This window comes from Gallinula chloropus (assembly GCF_964237585.1).
Source record: "Gallinula chloropus genome assembly, chromosome: 4".
Lineage (NCBI taxonomy): Eukaryota > Metazoa > Chordata > Aves > Gruiformes > Rallidae > Gallinula > Gallinula chloropus.
Genome location: NC_140088.1, coordinates 80,111,105 through 80,129,532, shown reverse-complemented (window position 1 = coordinate 80,129,532; position 18,428 = coordinate 80,111,105). Strand labels below are relative to the sequence as shown.

Genomic DNA, 18,428 nt, shown 5'->3' with positions numbered 1-18,428 from the left:
AACAGGCTCATCTGTGTGCAAAATTGTACATATGTGCTTTTTAGCATAGTCCCTTTTTGTTGGGGAAAGAGTGACGCTTAGTGACACCCAGCAACAAGACAACCCGACGGTGCAGTTTGCAGCTTGGGTTCACTGGGACAGAGCTACCTAGGGACCCCTGCTTCGAGCTCCTCGCCCCCCTGAGATAGGACTGTCCAGCTCTTAGCTCTCTAACCAGACCTAGCTTTGAAATCTGCCCAGCACAAATCACAAAGTCCATATTGGCTTTCTCCAGGGCTGACAGAACAGCTGCTACCCACAGAAATAGACATGCAGAAAAAGAGATTCATATATTTAGAAGAAAAGCAGAGAAAACCAATTTAAGAAGCAGCAAGGAGGGCGGGACAGAAGAGACAATCCAGCTTTCATCTGAAGCTTAGTATGATCCTAATGATGAACTAGTTAGATTAGGTCCCTAGCAGCAACGCAGTTTAAACGTCACGAGGCTCAGGACAGGAGCCTTTTGAAGATAAGAACAATGTTCTTCAATTACCAGCTTCCTTGTCTGTCAAGAGTATAGGCACTCACATCTGGGAAGTTACCAGGTTTTCTTCAGACCTTATTTAATTGAAGCATATAATAATGCACAACAAACGCTCCCTCTAGCCAACAAACTACCTACGACACTCAGGACTTACTTAGCAACTTTACAAATGGGCTTTGCTTATTTTGCTTTTGATGTTTACCCACTGCTGAGTGACAGGAGAGGCTACTGCATTCTTGTGGGCAGAAAATGGCACACAGGAAACCAGAGGCAGCTGCCTACCTTTGGGGTGTAGCCATAGCTAGGTCCCAAACAAATGGTTTAAATACCAGAGGCCTGACAAACTCACTTGGGTCGTTGGTGACTAAGTTACGTCACTTAGTTGGTGACTAAGTTATCTCACTTTGGGAATCACATGAGGCAGGCTTGCAGAGGGCTCTGCTCAACAAGCCTTTGGATTCAGGTACCCTTTCATCTCAGGGACATCCAAGTCGTACAGGAGACAGTCAGAAATGCAATTGCAGTAAACAGCAGGGCAAAGCAAGTGTCCTTTCCCTCCACACCAGCTCCATTTGGCTTTATCCCCCATCAGGCAGCCCACTCCCTCTATTCTCAAACAAGGCCACAATGTGCAGGTCACCCTGGCCTGGGGCTTGGGCAGCCATGAACGCTATCTTCAGCCACACTGCAAAGATTTGGGCTGCAATGATCTGGGCATCCCAGGCACCTCTGCTTCCCACATTGAAAAGGTATTTTCTCTATTAGAAACACACATGAAGAATTAAAGTGCTTGCACAGCACTGCAGTTGCCTTACACGTGTCAGTCCTTCACAGAGGACAGGTGGAGCTGATGGCTTAGAAACGTGTTTTTTAATTCCACATTGCTCATGGCATGGCTGTGTTTCAAGATCAAAGAAACTGCACGTTCTCAGGAATCACAAATAGGTTGACAAAAAATGCTCATTCAAGGCCCCTGTATTTTTCAAAGCTGAAGTGAACAACTGTAGGGGACTTGTCCACCTCAAGGCTAACAGCTCCTGTAGAAAATATAAAAATGAAACATTTACATGACACTAATCTACAGAAAAGGAAAAAATTCTCCAGGCCTTTTTTGCCTGGGGAAAGGAGATGCAGTAGTAAAACAGAGCTGTGGTTAAAGTTAGGCTGAAAAAGTTTATGTGCAGGGCTGGAATTCAAACTCGATGTAAGGGAAAACATTCCTGCAAGGCAAACTTGCCAGCCCCCCAGCAATCTTATCAGCCCCCCAGCGCTCTTATCAGCACAGCCACTCCCTGCAAGTTGTCAATGGGTATTTCCACATCCGCACACACCTCTGTGCCAGCAGGAGTGGGATGTTGTTTTCTTGGTGGGAAACTCCTTCCCCAGGGGAGCCTGCTCTCTCTTGAACACTGTTTTGTCAGGTCACAGTGGAATCTCTCTTGTAGCTCCACACAGAAGAAATCCAGTTTATGAGATTATTTTAAGTGCTTGACAGTCATTCCTAAGCCCTTTGGCCTTGTATTGACCTTTAGGATGAGACAAGATGCTACTCGTACTGCTTAAACTGTTTTAGCTTTGGGATTGTGCCAGACAGACAACTGACTGCAACTATCAGAGCCATTTCCCAGCATGTGGATTACTAGCATGTGGCCACTTAAGCTAATTTTATATGGGATCGGAAGCCTTACAGGTCACAGTCTCATGGTTTGTCACTGAACTGCATGTCCTTTATGTCCAAAATCTTCTATTATTTGCAGTCATGCCCATGCAGAGAAAACCAAAGAATATGGTGCATGGATGATGAGCAGAAAAAAAAAAAAAATTGCTGTTACAGGACTTACTGATTTAGAGAGAAAACAAAGGAAAAATCTGTCAGAATTGTGGCAGGAGACTTTGGTTACTTTGCGATACAGCTCGTGCTTACTTACACCTGCTGTAGCCTTCAACTCCTGGTTACATGAGCAGCTCTTCAGCAGTTCTGTGATTTGCCTTGCCATTTAAGGGAAAAAAGGGTTAAATCATTTGTTCACCATTAGCAGCCGAATTATCTCAAATCACATCTTTTGGAACACATCACAGAATTTGACAGAAGAGTTTGAGTTTTTCAAATCTAGTATGATTTCCTCTTTTGCAGCTGTCAACTCCCAAAGCTCCTTGGCAGTCCCCTCAGCCTTACTGTGTAAGTATTTATTAGCGCAGGTCCCCACCCTTGGTCAGCCTGCATCTGCCTCTTGCCAGTCCCTATCACCCAATTCTTTCCTTTGGAAAGAAGTTAAACCAGTTGATATGACCAACAGTCCAACCACAATGTTTAATAAGCAGTGAAGTCAGAGCAGAGGAGCTTCACCCAGCCTTACAGAGCCTGGGTGGAAGCCCAAGTTGCCCCCAGAGAGAAACGGCTGAGGCAGTGCAATGGCCCACAGCCATCAAAGCCATTGGCAGCTGTAGCAGCCTTCCTCTTCTTAAATTCCTGGCTGAGGGGTGCCCATCTCTTCCCATCCCCTTACAGTAGTATCTACTGGAGTCAAATTCAACTTGTTACCCCAGCAGACATGCATCAGCAGCTTTTCTTATGCAAACACGCAGAGATTGTGAGAAACAGAGCAAACCACAGCACAAGCAACTGGCAGATACAACTAGGACATGGGGAGGAAAGACCGTACGGGGGTCTTCCCCGTGTTAGAGGCATTAGCTATCAATTTGTTTCAAGCCTTCTCATGAGAACACAGACTTAGAAAGAGGGAGGCAGCTACATAACTCGGCAAGACAACCTGGAGTATGGTTATGGCTCACTACAGCACCACCACTTCAATATACCTTTCACTCTAAAAACCCTTCTGTTATCATAAACATTGTGGTTAGTAAGCCAGCCTCAAACATTTCAGTCTGCAGGTAAGAAATGCTTACACCCTACAGATCAGACTGCACCTGAGAGCTGTTTGAAGCCCTTTAGCATGATTACATAGTTCATCTCATCACCATTTTGTAAATAAGGACTTTCTCCTGTAAACTGCAGGATGCCAAGTAGAAATTCAGGCTATGGAGAGCTTGACACATACTGGAGGTCCCTCTATTTTAAACTAATTCATGTCAAATCCATCAGTCAATTCATAGCCTAGCAGACACGAGGCGCTTTGCTCATTCCCACTAGACTGAGTCATTTTTGACACTGGATAGATGTAACAGAGACACATTTTTCAGACAGCTCCTTTCATACGCACTTGAACTCAGCAACAGGCACACAGGTGTAGAGAACCTCTGCAGAAAAATCCCAATCATAACTGCAAATCCACACTGAGAGAGCTCCTTTACACACACCAAGCGGGGTAAAGCTTCCAAAGGCGCTAACAAGATTCACTCCAGTTCCAAGTTTTGTGAAGACTCTTTGTTTTCTTACAACAATGACTTACTCTACTAATGGGTCAGTCAGCAGATGTCTGCACAGTTACAACAAGAAGAATGGCTATTTCAGATGAAAGGTCTAAAAACAAAGATACCAAATACAATTGACATTCATTTCAAGGAAGTTTATTGCACCAAATGCCGCAAAGAAACAGACCAAAATGGTAGCGTACATAAACAGCTATAAGGAAAAAAAAAAACCATGTAGTTTGACATTGGTTTTCAGTCATTCCTAAAGAAGCCTATGCTCTCCAAACATGCAATAGCAACACTTTTTTTTTCCTATTATGAAAAACCCGCTATGTATGTGAAATTAGCCCCCTTGACCTAAAAAAAAAAATAATTATATAATAAAATAATTGTCTAGAGTATATTCAGCAGTTCAGACTCGATTTTAACTTGGGTCCTTTTAACTGAAGTAGAAGTTACATTTGAGGGATAAGTGATCACTTTGTGCAAACTTTATATACAAGAGTTTGGTGTGTCTGAAGAGGGGTTTTGACTTCAAGAATAAAGATGCATATAGCAGGGAGTGGGGAAGATCAGTCTATAACTCTGGAGGATGCCATTAGAGATGTGAATTACAGAAGCAGTGCCTATTCATTTCTTTTAGGTAGAAGGAAGTTGTAAAGGCTAGTTCAGAGTACCTACTTAAATTACAATGTTTAGATCTTGGTATCACTCGAGGGTTAGAGAATTCATGTAGATTAAATACCACAATTTAGATCTTCATTCCTCCCCTCTGTGCATGAAAGTTTAGTTTTGCCTGAAAAAAAAAAAAACAAAGCATACATTCTTGTACTGTGTAAACTGCATTTATGTGGGATTTTGGAAAGACTGTGCACTCCCACTTAACCAAGAAAATATGTATTTATGTTTACAAAAACCCTACATAATACTGATAAAAACAACTTTGGAATATTTGAAAATTAAGCTACATTATCAATTCTAAACACATCTGTACATTCATATAACTTTTCATCCTATTAAAATAAAACCAGAAACATGCCCTAAAGATGTCTAACAACACATCTGTAAATATGTACTGCCCTGTCATGCCACATTGATTTACATAAACAGCAAGATGCTACCAAAACCAAGTTAAAGACTTAGAGTCAAAAAAAGCCCTAGAAGGTGGAATCCCATCAACTGAGGTAGTACATTTAGTGGAGGGGAAAAATATGTATTTAACTTTCTTTATACTTAAAGTCTTTCAAGGTAATAAACAGCTTTCCTTTTGGATTCCCCCCCGCCCCCAAATGCTAAAATTGTGAGAACAAGATAGTTCATCATAAGAGCAGCAAAATGTTAGAGAAAGCAGCATGAACTGTAAAGATTTAGCCTGAAGAAGTGGCTGAAGAAAATCCAAGTGTTTTTGACCATTGCCTCACATGCCACCCCCTAGGTTCATTTGATGCCTTACCAAAAGGCAGATTACTACATTAACTATTTAAAAAAAAATAAAGTCAAGTGTTACATGGTATTAGTCTTGAAATCACTGAACGTTGGCTATCCTCTGACTTCCTTAGTACACTCTATGATACTGCAAGCACATATTTCTATGTTAGCACATACTTCTTTGAAGAACTGCCAGTCTTTTCAGATAAAAACCCAACTAACACTTTAAAAAAATGGAATTGACTTTTAATGAACTCAGATACTATTCAAGAGTGACATGAAATAGAGAAAGTACATGAATATTTCTATATACACTCAGAGAGAAGCAATTTCATAGTCCTACACATGCGCACGCACATTCTCTGTCACAGGGGTAGGTTAAGAATATAGGACTTGCTCTATCATTCTGACTTTGTCTGAGCCTTCTGGAAATAGGGAGCAGTATCTGCTAACAGATATATGCAGAGGTAAGTTTACTTCCCAGCAGGTAATTGGATTCAGACCAAAGTTATTAAAAATTTTGCTTAACTATAAGCAGATGAAAACCTGAACCATAGAAAGATTTTAGCCTTTTTAGGCAGAATACTAGGTTTAGGCAGAATACTAGGGATAAGTACGAAAATGCCATAAAAGAAACATCTGGAATGTCAGGTCAGAAACCCAGCATACAAGAAACAGGTTCAGAAGCATTGCATCAGAATGTTAAGTATCCCTCCACTTGGGAACAACCCCTCTTCACAGTAGTTCAGTCTACCTATTTCCCTCAAAAAGCAATAGAAGGTTAATCAAGACCCCCATCACATTTAAACAACTCACAATATGCACATTTCATTGAGTCAAACCATGGAAAGTTTACTGTAGAAAAGTCCAAACATCAAGATAGATAGGAAATAAAACCACTTTTAATAAAAGTGTGTTAAAAATCTGTAATCACCAATGAGGAGAACTCGTAACTGGTGACCAGGAGTTTGTTGTCAGAATCCACTGTTCCCAAGCAATTGTGCTGCTAGCGATCTGCTTGCAAGCTGACAACTTCAGACACCTCATTCATGCTGGCTCACAACAGAATGGTCCAACAATGAGTTTTCTGTTTCTTTAAGAACATTTGTTTTGATCCTTTGTTCTTCCCTCAGCCTGGTCCGTAGTTCCACATCCAGCTTAACAGTGCTTTATGCAAAAAAAAAAGTAGTATTTTTTTTTTTTACATTCATGTTATCAACCACATGAAAACAGTGAAATACAAAATTTTATTTTGTGGTCTAGAAACACAGAAGGCCAGTATCAACTAGTGGAGAAGTAGTTTCTGGTCTCAGAGTAGTTAACCTATTAAGGAAAGGCACCCAGATGATAGTCCAAGATTTCTATAGAATCAAAAGTGGTAATTGCAAACATTCATAGTAATATCAAATATTGGGGTTTGGCCCCTACATTTCATTTTACTCCAAACAATTCTCCTCTTTTATTCCTAGAGTAACAATTAGTAGCTGGAAAAAAAGTAGTATTTTTGACTAAGGGTTTGGTGGGGGTATTTTTGCTGTCTTATTTCCCCAATAAGATTGTCTTCAGTTTGTGCCAATCACCTGGTGTAGGTGTGCACTGACACACACTAACAGCACTGGTATCACCCAGCAGTTTGTCAGACTCGTACTCCTCGGAGATAATAACACTTGATGACACCAAGACACAAGTTTAGTTCCCAGGACCACAGTCATACAGAAACTCAGAAGAGTTATTGAAGTTGCATCAGCAACAAATGTAAACTTGTAGCAGAAATTCCATAAGGCTTTCCCACAAAATCCCTATCTCAGAAGTCCATTCCATTCCACTTCTAGCCACGGGCTCATTTGAATGCCTCCTCACTAAAACAAGCAGCCACAGCTTTCTCAACCTCTTGTCCTTAAAGGGGAAAGTCACATCACCTCATGCACACCTCCGGTCCCATGCAACATCTGGCTGCTGAATCCAGGTTCCTTGTTCCGAGCCCAATGCTGCTACCATACAAAACCACATGTAGGCTCTGCAAGGAAATCATGTCCCATCTAACACACTTGTGTACAGGAATGCTATATACATAGTTTACAGCTCCTCCTCCTCCCCAGCAAGGAAACATACACCACACCACTCTCACAACCGTAGTATTACAAAATCCATTCCAACCCACTTGTTCTTTTAACTGTTACTTCATGGTTTTAAGCAGCTTTTTGGACGGCAGCTCCTGGTCTGCCACATAGTGTTAACTTTTGTCCTTTGAATAAAAATAAAATACAAGGATGCAGTCACTTTCCTGATGTCAGAAGTGAGACCATAAGAAAAACCTGAATGTCTTTTACATTATGTAAACTGAAGTCCTCCGATAGAACGTCCGCTTGCATTCAGCATCGGAAGGTGGTAGAATGTACAGTCATCACCTGCATTCCTCAGTGTTGCCTTTTACCAGTGTTTGGCACCTCTGTTCTCCATTCGACATTCCCATTTTCTTTATTTTACTTTAAGGGAATGACTATCCTGAGATTTCAGTTTATAAGAGTATTTGAGCAACATACGGGGAATGGGTACTTGCTATAGCAGCCAACAAAGGCAAGTCATTGGACTCGATCCTAGAAATTAAAAAAGAAAAGAGACAGGCTTTAAAATACAGTCACCTTCACAGGAGATGAACAAGAAGTTATTTTTCATTCACTTCAAAGAAACTGGAAGTGCCTTGCAATAACTGAGTTCATTGTTTAGTTATTATTGCCATTACTCATATTGGTAATGGCAGGTAGTAGTGTTTAAAACCAAGAAGCACACTACCATTTAAGTTAAATGATAACAGCATTGTGTTTTGTGGTATATAAACTTGTGTGCTTCAAGTAAAAGTTTTTATGCATTGGCCAAACACTAAGCCTTAGCTTGTAGTCCTACCAGGCAGCAGACACCAATAAAACCAGTTTAAGTACTAAATACCAGCTTATGGAAGACCCATGCATTTCCTGTTCTGAATACAACTCTGTTCGCCATGTAATAGCACTTCCTCACAGAAAATAAGCAAATTTAGAATTTATAGTTGTTAAGCAAGAACAGTACCAGGAATGTTTCTCAGAGGCAGTGGTCAGTTTCTAACCCCTTCTGGATGTAAAGCTGCCCAGAGGCCAGGATCTACATATATATTTATAGATATGTATACATATAATACACCAGAGAGAAAAGTGCTTAATTCAGGGTTTAACTATTTACAGCTACATTTCTCAGTCTGAAATCTTGAACAGTCTGGATACAAAAATTAAGTTATAGCTCCAGCCCTAAAACCCCATCTTCTTCAGCATGTCTGTTCACTTCTTCCCCCCTCTTCTGCCATCAGCAGGTCTATCTCTAAAGGCTGCATATGCCAACCAAGGACTATTATTAGAAGACAGCTGCCAAACAGGACATCTGTCTATTCTCCTACACCTGCTTTGAGAACTCCTTTTCCCTCAAGATACAACTGCACCACCTAATCTTCCAAAGATTCTCAAGTATTTTTTGGGATGGAGCTTTCATTAAGGAGACAGGAAGCATGCATACGAATGCATGGATAACCTCCTAGTGACCAAAATCCAAGCTTTCTTCATTTCAAAAACTTAAGAATGACAAGTAGTTGGTTCTTGCTGTGGAACTGTCTCTCCTCCCAATTTCCAGATGGCTCAGTAGAACCCATTTTTATATATCATTAGGCACCTCAAAGAGGTGAATGCTAGATATGAAGCAAGAAGAGAGTCCTTGTGGGAAGAAAGTATCAACATTCAGAAACGGAAAATTGTCCCATGTTTTGCCACTGGTTAAGACCTGCAATACTCACCCTAATACAATTCCTAGTTCTTTCACGTGCACTCTCGTATGTCCTCGCAGGTATTCTGAAAGCATTTTGCTCTTGAGATACATCTCTTGTAGTCTATCCTCAAGATGCATTATGCACTGTAAATGCAGACCAAAAACCTCAGAACAGCTTTAGGAATCTCATGAAATTTTACAGCAGTGTAAGTGTATCATTTTAGGCTTCTACCTTAACTAGAGCATCTTTCAAACAAAATCTTCACTCAAATCCAGAAACAGCAATTGGTTTTGTTACAGCTGTGCTACATTAAGTAGTTACACCACTGCTCAAAGGGTAACCCCCTTTGAGGGGGGCATTCCAGCTTTCTTGGGCAGCAAGCTTCTTGCACACACTGCACAGCCATTTTCCAGTTGAGACAGCCACAATGTTCCTGCTGACTTACAGTTTTAATCAGGTTCAAAGATATTCAGGCATCTCACTAAGAATCAAACCAGAATACTTAGATCAAAAGGTCTTTGTTACAAGTCGGTACTATTTTTTTCTTAAAGATTCAGTTTAGGTAAGAATTCCTAGAATTAGCACTCTAGCTCTAGGGAACTGCCATTCAAGGAACTCACTCAAGAAGCAGAAGATACCATACAGCTCTTTTGCTTGCGATTTTACTGTAGAAGCTAGGATGCAAATCCTTCTTTGGCATTTGTTTTTATCAATCCTAGGTACTTCTAGTTTAAAATTGCTTAAACGTTTGATGCTGTTTGCAAAAAAAATAGGTTCAAATTGAAACACACCAATTTAATCACTCCTGTTTTTCAGCAGTGGCATGTTACTTTTAAATACAGTCGTGATCTACTGCACTGTTTCATACTCCAAGTACAGGAGAAGAGATGAACCTTTGCTTCTGTGAGAGAGATGGGGGTTTTTGGTAAGACAAGGTGAGTCAGTAGAACATCTTATCAGGTATTTTGTTCTAGGACAAAAGGCACACTCAATTTCATGTATTCCTTCTTTCCACGGGGATGATCACTTCAAAAAAGGTAAATTAGTCCAGCTCTCCAAACTCCAGGAGATGAAAGCAGGAAGCACACGCAGAACCTCCCATTATCAAATGTGTAATCAGCCACAAGGCGCAGACAGCAATTAGAAACAGTAGCAGCAAACAGCTTCAGGCCACTGTCCAATATGAAAACCATAAGTATTAGAAATGAAATCCTGTGAAACCAGTTTTGCTAATTAAAAGTAATGAGCAAAAAGCCTGACTCATGCTTGTAGGTATCTTACCATTGTGTATTTCTGATGGTATGGGGCAAGATGAAGATTTTTAATGATTCTCTGAGGTAATCAGGTCTTAATCATGGAAGATAAAAGGTATTTAAAAAAAAAAAAAAGGTCTACTCAGGAGTAGGATCACTGCTTGCAAGGAAGGAAAGGCAAAACCTTTTTAAGAGCAGTTTGATTTATGTGCTTCAAGTGTTTTCTCTCAAGTCATAATCTAGCCAAAAGGAAATATTCTTATCTTTTCCAGTACAGGTTACCCTAATGCAAAAAGCCACTTCCTTTGTGGTTGAGGAGAGCATGCAGCTGATTCATAAAGTAGCAGTTCAATATATATCAATTCCAGTATGTCTTAAAGGATTATGGATTTATTTCTTTTTAAGTTATGAGGGAGCAAGTAGGGGAGAAGCTCCTTTTTAGAATGAGGTGGTATTCTTTACGTAAGACTATCTGCCCCTCCTGTATGTCAGCAAAGAATCAAAAGACATTTTTCCTCATAAGCTTGGTACACTTATTCATTGTGCTCAAAATGTTCACATTAAGTGAGGTACAACAGTCTTTTTTTAAATGTTAATTTCCTCTGCAGCTTTTCTCATTGACTAAATGGAAGAAACCCACAAACATCAAATCACTTCTAAAAATCGAAGAGTAGCTTAAAATTAGTTTCAAGGTGCAGGTAATACTTTTGACATACTGCTGACATACAGTAGTTGCCATCAGCACTCCCCTCTCACCCTGACATACTGCAAATCTCTCTGCAGCACGGTTACCACTCTGAAGTGCTACAACAAAAGATATCACCACTTGTCTTTCATCTGGTCTCAAGCTGGGTTTTGGTTTTGTACAACTGAAAACAAAAAATTTCTTCATCTGAACAGTAACTTCATGTAAAGAAATATATCCTCTGAGAGGAAATGTCAAACATCCTGCATTATGGTTATCTCTGATCGATGTTAGGACATAATCTTTTCTTAAAATTTAAATAAATAGAATCACTACAATAAATAAAGCCTATAATAAAAACTTTTACCCCTAAAGTTTGGTGGAACACTTCCATGAACCAATGGCCCTGTAAAATCCACTGACAGAAGGATCAAAGTATCTCTAATGTGGATTATAGAAAATTTACAAACTACCAACACTTTCAATTCACTGTAACTTTTTGTAAGAAAAAGGAAAATAAAAAATCCTGAAAAACATCCCCACTTTCAAACCCCTCCCACACCACAAAGTGTACAGAAGTTGCAGGCACATGCCCCAAGCCAACATTGTAAAGAACATCTCAGCTGCAGAATCAGCTATTCACATTGAAAACAGCAGAACTGAAGATGTCACTGTGCAAGTTTTAGGATAGATTTCTAACCAAAGTTGCATATTTTTTAGTGCCCAGAAGAATTCAGAGGTAACACTGACAATGTACCCATGTATGCTTCCTAGCACTTGACTTGAAGAACTTCACATAATCAATACCACTCATTTTATCCAGAACAGTGCCAACTAATACTATTTACAGCTGTTAGCCTTCAGCTCTATCCTCCTCTTCCATCTGCTAGCACAGTTTTCATACAGGCTTCCTACAAAGTTTCTCAAGGCTATTGGCTGAAGGACAAACAGATTCTGTTAATTAAAAAAAGGTGTGACTACTGAAAAAAAAAAAAGCCCCATCTCCCCTCACCTACAGTCATGCATTAAAAACTGTATCATAATTACTATTGTCAGACTTGTGGGTAGTTTTGTTGTAATCAGCAAAACCAGCATTCCTGATTTGCTCTGATGAACTCCACTACTAATGAGGACAGGAAAGGATGCTGTGGGATAGGGAGGACACAATATGACAAAGTAACATCCCTTGCTGTATCCCACACGCCCCTAGATGTTTTCATATTTCACTCTCCTCCCAGCAATCCCACAGAGACATCAGCAAGGCTATTTGAGGCAGCTCTTGCTGACAGTAAAGAAATACTTACAAAGTCAGCTGGGACGTTGAGTTTGTAAAGCTGTAAAATAGACTGCAATAAACTGGATACTTGACTCGAAACCAAAACATCCTTGCCTAACTTCATGTTGTCCATCACCTTTCTCTGGCTTGTAGCGACTTGTACGTTCCATTTATCTGTGTCTGCAATAATGCAAATAGCTTCTGCAATGGGCTCATCTAGCACTGGATGCTGCAACAGATACAGAATACAAACATTACGTGACACAACCATATACACATGCTCACAACTTGGTCTGAGGTTCCACTTCTACTCACACCGAGGCATGGAATAAGAAAATGAATTAATGAATGTTTCTGTCCAACAGCAAACCAAAAGCATCTCAAAAATGAGAACGAATATCAACTTGATCAATGCATTTAATTATGTAGTACTTCAAAATCACTACTCCAGTATTTTTTCTTCAAGTACTCCACCTTTCCTGAAAGTCTAAGTTTCTTCCACAACTAAGAAAGTAGTAATTTTACCAATACAATGATGGTGAAGGTATATTTAATGTTTCACAGGTGCACAATCAAGGCAGGGTATGTATGAAGAGAGTGTATTGTATTAGACCAATGTGATTTTGTTTACAGTTGCACATACATCACTGCTTCGGATAGTACATGGACTCATTATGGCAGAATCACATGAATTTGCATGTCATCCTTGTGCAGGGTGATTATTAATTGCTGTAGAGAGAAGCTGTTGACAAATACTGGATTAACATTTAAAATTGTGCAGTAAGGTCACACAGTTACACTTCAGTGAAAGGTTAGTGAAAGTTAACGATATAATTTAGGAATACCTAAAGTAGAGTAAGAACATGGCAAAAAGTTCTTATGTATAGGTAACTGTAGTCAGTCAGTTCTGCGAGGTCTAGTCCAATGCAGAACTCCACAAGACTTCATATCCCTTGCAACACATGCCACTAAGTGGCAAAATAAGATGTTTCAACTTGCCTATAATTTTTATGCAATATAGATAATTTTCTCTGCTATTGTGACCGAAGAGAGAAGCAGTTTGAGGGTTTTTTCCAACTTGAAGTTGCAAACAATTTTCCTAGTGTTTATCTTTAAAAAGAAGCCTTAAGAATATAACGGAAAGCACAGGCAATTCTTGTGTGAACAGGCTGTGCACACAATGAATTAAGGTATTACATCTTTCAAGAAGGAAAGATCAGGTGTGGCTGTTATGGACAGGTAAATAGAAGGAAGCCTATTCAAAGGATGGGCTTGTATAGATGTCAGTAATACCACAACTCCTACTAGGATTCACAGCAGTACTGTAACTCACATGCATTGCATGAAGTAGGTCAGCTAGTAGACACTGCTTGAGTTTTTCATCATTACTTATTCCATGCAGCACTAGATCAGGTATATACGTATGACAGTAACCACCAAGAAGCGATCTTCCAAAATTTTTCACACATTGACTGCTGAATGTATTTGACCTGAAATACAGAAATACAAAGCTGGTGAGATTCTTGCTGGACAAACTGCATTCAGATTTTACATGAATGCAAAGTTTGGTTTACCATCCTTGCTTGTACTACAAACATTAATCAGAAATTGTGCTTGAAACACAGTAAACTAGTTACTGGTGCTATATGAAACAAGGATTTAAAAAAAAAAAATCCCAAACCAAAACACAAACAAACTATAACAAGGTATTGATCCTTCAGAGTTACGAAAAGGCAAGAAAGGCAAGCCTACACGTATTGGAGCTTGTGGTAGGTATGAGCTACCTGTCCTGCAGCTAATAGATTTGCTAAATTTGAGTTTTCTCCAACTCAACCCAAGGAGGAAACTCTTTCTAGATACCAACCTTAAGAATCAGCAAGCTTCATGTGCACCCATAAAGCTCAAACATTTTCAATTAAGATACCCATATTTCTTTAGAATTTGGTTTGGCATATTCGATAAATCTGAACAGTCAAATCTACCAGCTTTAGGAAAGCTGCAGTTTTACTTGTCTTCAGATGTGTCTCCACAGTTTAAGTAAATGTTTCAGGCAGTTCATATGAGAATTTGATCACTTTTATTAGATATTTGAAGACTATCTTTGTCACAAAAGTTCACTACCTAAGCTCTCACTGCTTTGTTTTTCTTTTTTTTTGTCTGTTTACAAGAAACCTACCACATCAGTGTCTGTTATGGATTTGTTTACAAGGAACTTAGCCAAGGTCCACCAAGATTTCAGACTTGAAACCCTGAACATCTCTAAACCAGTAAAAACTTTTGACTCCATTTAGTTCTTAATTTCAACTTCATTACCTTGGCAAAGGAAGTTCCACTTCTGCAAACTCTTCAAGTCTTTTGCTGACACTGTCATGATGAGCTTCATCAGGGATACAACAATCACCTTCTTCATCACTAGCTCCAAGAGCACTGTCTGAACTCTCATTCCTTGGAATATCCCCTTCAACTCTGAAGGAGATTTTCCTTCCTGCATCCCCATAGGGGACATCTTTAGTGCTCACTTTAGGGGAATCCTGTTTGACAGCAGAACCTGCTTCTATGCAGCCAGGGAAACAGTTCACCAGATTGCCAGAGCATAAAGTTCTAGTTTCTTTCAGGCTTGGCAATTTCACAGTTTCTATGTTATCTGTGGGCAAAAGCAATTCACTAGACACTGTGTTCACTAAACTCATTGCAACTCCTTTATTTTCCATGTGTTGGTTAAGTATTCTCTCCTTCCCCTCACAAGGTGGGATTTGTGCATAACAAACACTATGGTTACTGAAAGGTATAAAGGCAGCTTCACAACTTCCTTTTTGATTCTGAGAAGCATCCACAGCCAGATTTGTGGAACCTGAGGCACAATGTATCACCTCTGGATTTTTTCTTAATGCCTTCAGATTTTCTTCTATTTCTCTTCTACGAGTTTCTAAGTCTGACTCTGGTGACGCAGAGCTTCCAATCTGAAAGGTGACTTTTTCTAAGTGTGAACTCCTGTGCCCAGACCTTTCAGGACATGGTAAGGCAGATGACCTACTAGACACTTGCTTTTCGACTTTTCTCTCATTCAGGGTCTTGCTCTTCTTTATATCTGTTAAATCCTCCAGTTTAGATGGCTCTTCAACCTTGCAGGATACAATTCCTGCATCTGTGACTGTCCTCCTACCATCAGCTGCTCCTTTGCAGAAACTGCAGTCAACAGATCCTTCGGAATTCTGACTGGCCTTTCCTGTTGCTTCTCTCTTTTCTTTTGAAGGGGCTGGGACAGCAAGAGTGCTTTCTGGGTCATGTACCCACTCTGCAACACCACTGCTCTTACTTCCATTATTCTTTGGAGGTAGGATTGGAGGCACAAGAGCAGGTTCATTTTTAACAGTGACAACCACGTAATCAGACTCTTCTACCTCTCCCTTTTCTAGTGCAGTTGTGATCTTGCTGCCATTTAGCACCTGCTCTCCTTCCCCAGCCTTCTCACTCCAGGTCAGCTGATTTTCCTGCAACTCGGAGCAGCGAATGAAGTAAGTCAGAACATAGAGCAAGCGCTGAACCAACTCCTTGCGTTTTCCAACGATAACGGTTCGAGTCAGTCTAACCGGAGAGCCTATGGCACCATAGAGGTCACCTAGACAGGAAAACAAAAGTGTTTCACAGGCTTAAGTTTGGTTGCAATATTAAGCAATAACATTTAACTTCAACACATTTTGAAACAGCATTTAACATGGACACAAGCCAGGCATTAGTTGCTTTCATAGTAAGTTCACCAGTGTTTCAAACAAACAATAACAAAAGAAATCCTCTAGCACTTCTTACACCTGCCTTGTGTCCAGAAGGGTTCTGGTGTGGGGGTTTTTTGTGAGGAATTAGCTGTTATTACTTAGTTTCTTTCCATGTAAAGTCACTGAGGTTTTTAATTACATGATGCTTACAAGATATTATCACTCAGAAACTGACACAAGAGGAGGTGAAGAGGAATATAGATTGAACCAAACTCTGAGGCCAGCTGTATTGTTTTCTAATTTTCCCCTCATTTTCTTTCACAAAGGTTTTCTCTTATCTAAGTCACTTTTTCCTGTTAAATGCAGGAATTTTCATACAAATAAAGTCTAAATTATATGTCAGGACTAGGCTATCAAAAAACCAAAAAAATATTCAGTTTTAGCTTAACAAGTAAGGTTCTGAAAAAGAAAAAGCATTCAACCACCTTACTGGGCAAGGCACATGCACTTCTGTATATGTGGAGGCAATCTCACTAACATGAGCACTTCTCTTTAGCAGGGGGTAGCAGAGAGCTAGAAAATATATCCTCTACTTAAAATACAACTGTAATAAGAAAGGTAGGGTCTACAACACAAATTGTCTCCAAAGATTGTTTATTTACTAGCTCTCATTCTGAAGAACTGCCTTTTTTGTTTGTTTGGCTGGTTTGTGGTTTGGTTTTTTTTTTAAGAACTAAGGTCATACATATCCTACTTCCAACATAATTGTTTGGCAGAGTGGTAGCTATCTTCCAGCTGCAAATAATCCTCTATCAGCTAGAAGGGTTTCTACTCCAAAGTTCTGGGAGAAGTAAACAGAGACAGCCAATAAGGGAAAATCACATGCTCTGAGACAGTTAGGTTAACTCAAGAGATGTCTATTACCAGGTCAAGTTAACCCAGTTCTCTTCACCAGACTAAACACCCAGTAAATTGTCTCTGCCTATCCAAGCTGTGGACGGTATCACTAGCAGATGGGAGACAACCACTAAAAGCTCGGTTTTCTTTAGCCACCTGTTTACAGAGAAAAAGCAGGCTTCTCTGCCCAAGAAAAAGCAAGGCTTCTCTGGCTTGAGGCTGTGTCAACTATGTGCTAATCTACAAGATTAGTTTAGGTGTTAAATCCTTGCTCAGGGCTGCTCAAATGTTCTGGACCGAGTTTGCCACCAGGATTTTGTACTACAACTCAAGAAGCAATGCTAAACTGAAGTTATACTCAGAGCTTCAGGAAGGTTTCTCCCAAGGGTAAGAGGCCTTGGTTTCAACCAGAGAAGATTGAAACAGCAAACACTCCCCAAAACCCAAACACCACATCTAGGCCCAGCCTCCTCTTCACCATACAGGACATAAAAGGAATAAAGGCTCTTGACTCCATTCCTGCAAAACAAGGATGACTGTAATTCCACTGCTCTCACTTACTGTCTCCCCCGCCAAGACCTGTCATTTCCCATGACAGCATAGCACTGGAGAGGCTGCTGCCTGGTGGCATCAGTGTGGAGGTCTCCCCCTTGTTAAGAACAGCCTTGTAACTAGACCCGTAGCCTAAAATGCCAGCAAATTCATCCCTCAATAATGGAAAATGGGCTTCAGATTTTTGAGCTGAAATTTACATCAATGCCTAGTGGGCCACAAGGACTAGCTATTTGGAAAGGAAACGGGAAGATATATTTTACTTTCAAATTGAGCACAGTTGTTATGGAAATCAGATTCAGGCTTCATGGTCATTTGCACAATTAACTTCTTCTATAAGACAGTAAAAAAAAAACCAACATAATTGTGGTCTTTAAAACATACTAGTGCCTACTGTTAAGAACATTTGATCGAGGCTGATGTTTAAGAGACCAGTAGAGGGCAACATCTGACTTTCGTTATCAGCTACTGCTCTATGAGAATGAAAAAAACCCAAATAAACCCAACCTAAAAACCCCCCAGCATTTTGAGTCCATGCACTGAGACTTGGCTAGGCCAATGCTGGTAGCAGCATACAACCTAGGAAAAGAAAAACAGATTCTTGACTGGTCACTAATGGTGGCTCCTGGGAGTGACCACAAGAGCTACTGAAAATTGTAGCCACCATTCCAGCTGTTTTTAACCCCAGGCCTGTCTCAATTCTCAACACCCTGAGTAAACTTCAAGTTTCCCCTCCAGGTCTAATCCATTATTCCTCTGCATAACATTTTAAAGACCTCTTAAAACAGGCATCAGTTCTACTACAGCTACATGGCCAGGGTAGCCATTCTTAATTTCATAAGGATTGCTGAGAATAACAAACATAAATGAGGCAATTAGCAAGAAAACCAACTGGTTCCTCAGTGTGAGAGCCACATTATTGCTTTAGTGTACATGTGT

At 40.1% G+C, this 18,428-nt stretch overlaps 1 protein-coding gene across 1 annotated transcript in view; it reads right to left on the bottom strand.

Annotated features, from left to right (window-relative positions):
• Window positions 1-6,551: 6,551 nt before the first annotated feature.
• Window positions 6,552-18,428, bottom strand: part of FNIP2 (folliculin interacting protein 2) — a gene marked incomplete at its 5' end in the record, with an annotated part of 48,014 nt that continues 36,137 nt past the window's right edge. Inside the window, 5 exons of the mRNA XM_084263489.1 lie at window positions 6,552-7,920; window positions 9,141-9,256; window positions 12,356-12,556; window positions 13,661-13,817; window positions 14,641-15,946. Coding sequence (XP_084119615.1) covers window positions 7,842-7,920; window positions 9,141-9,256; window positions 12,356-12,556; window positions 13,661-13,817; window positions 14,641-15,946 — 1,859 coding nt within the window. The 3' untranslated portion in view covers window positions 6,552-7,841. The remainder of the gene's footprint in view (window positions 7,921-9,140; window positions 9,257-12,355; window positions 12,557-13,660; window positions 13,818-14,640; window positions 15,947-18,428) is intronic.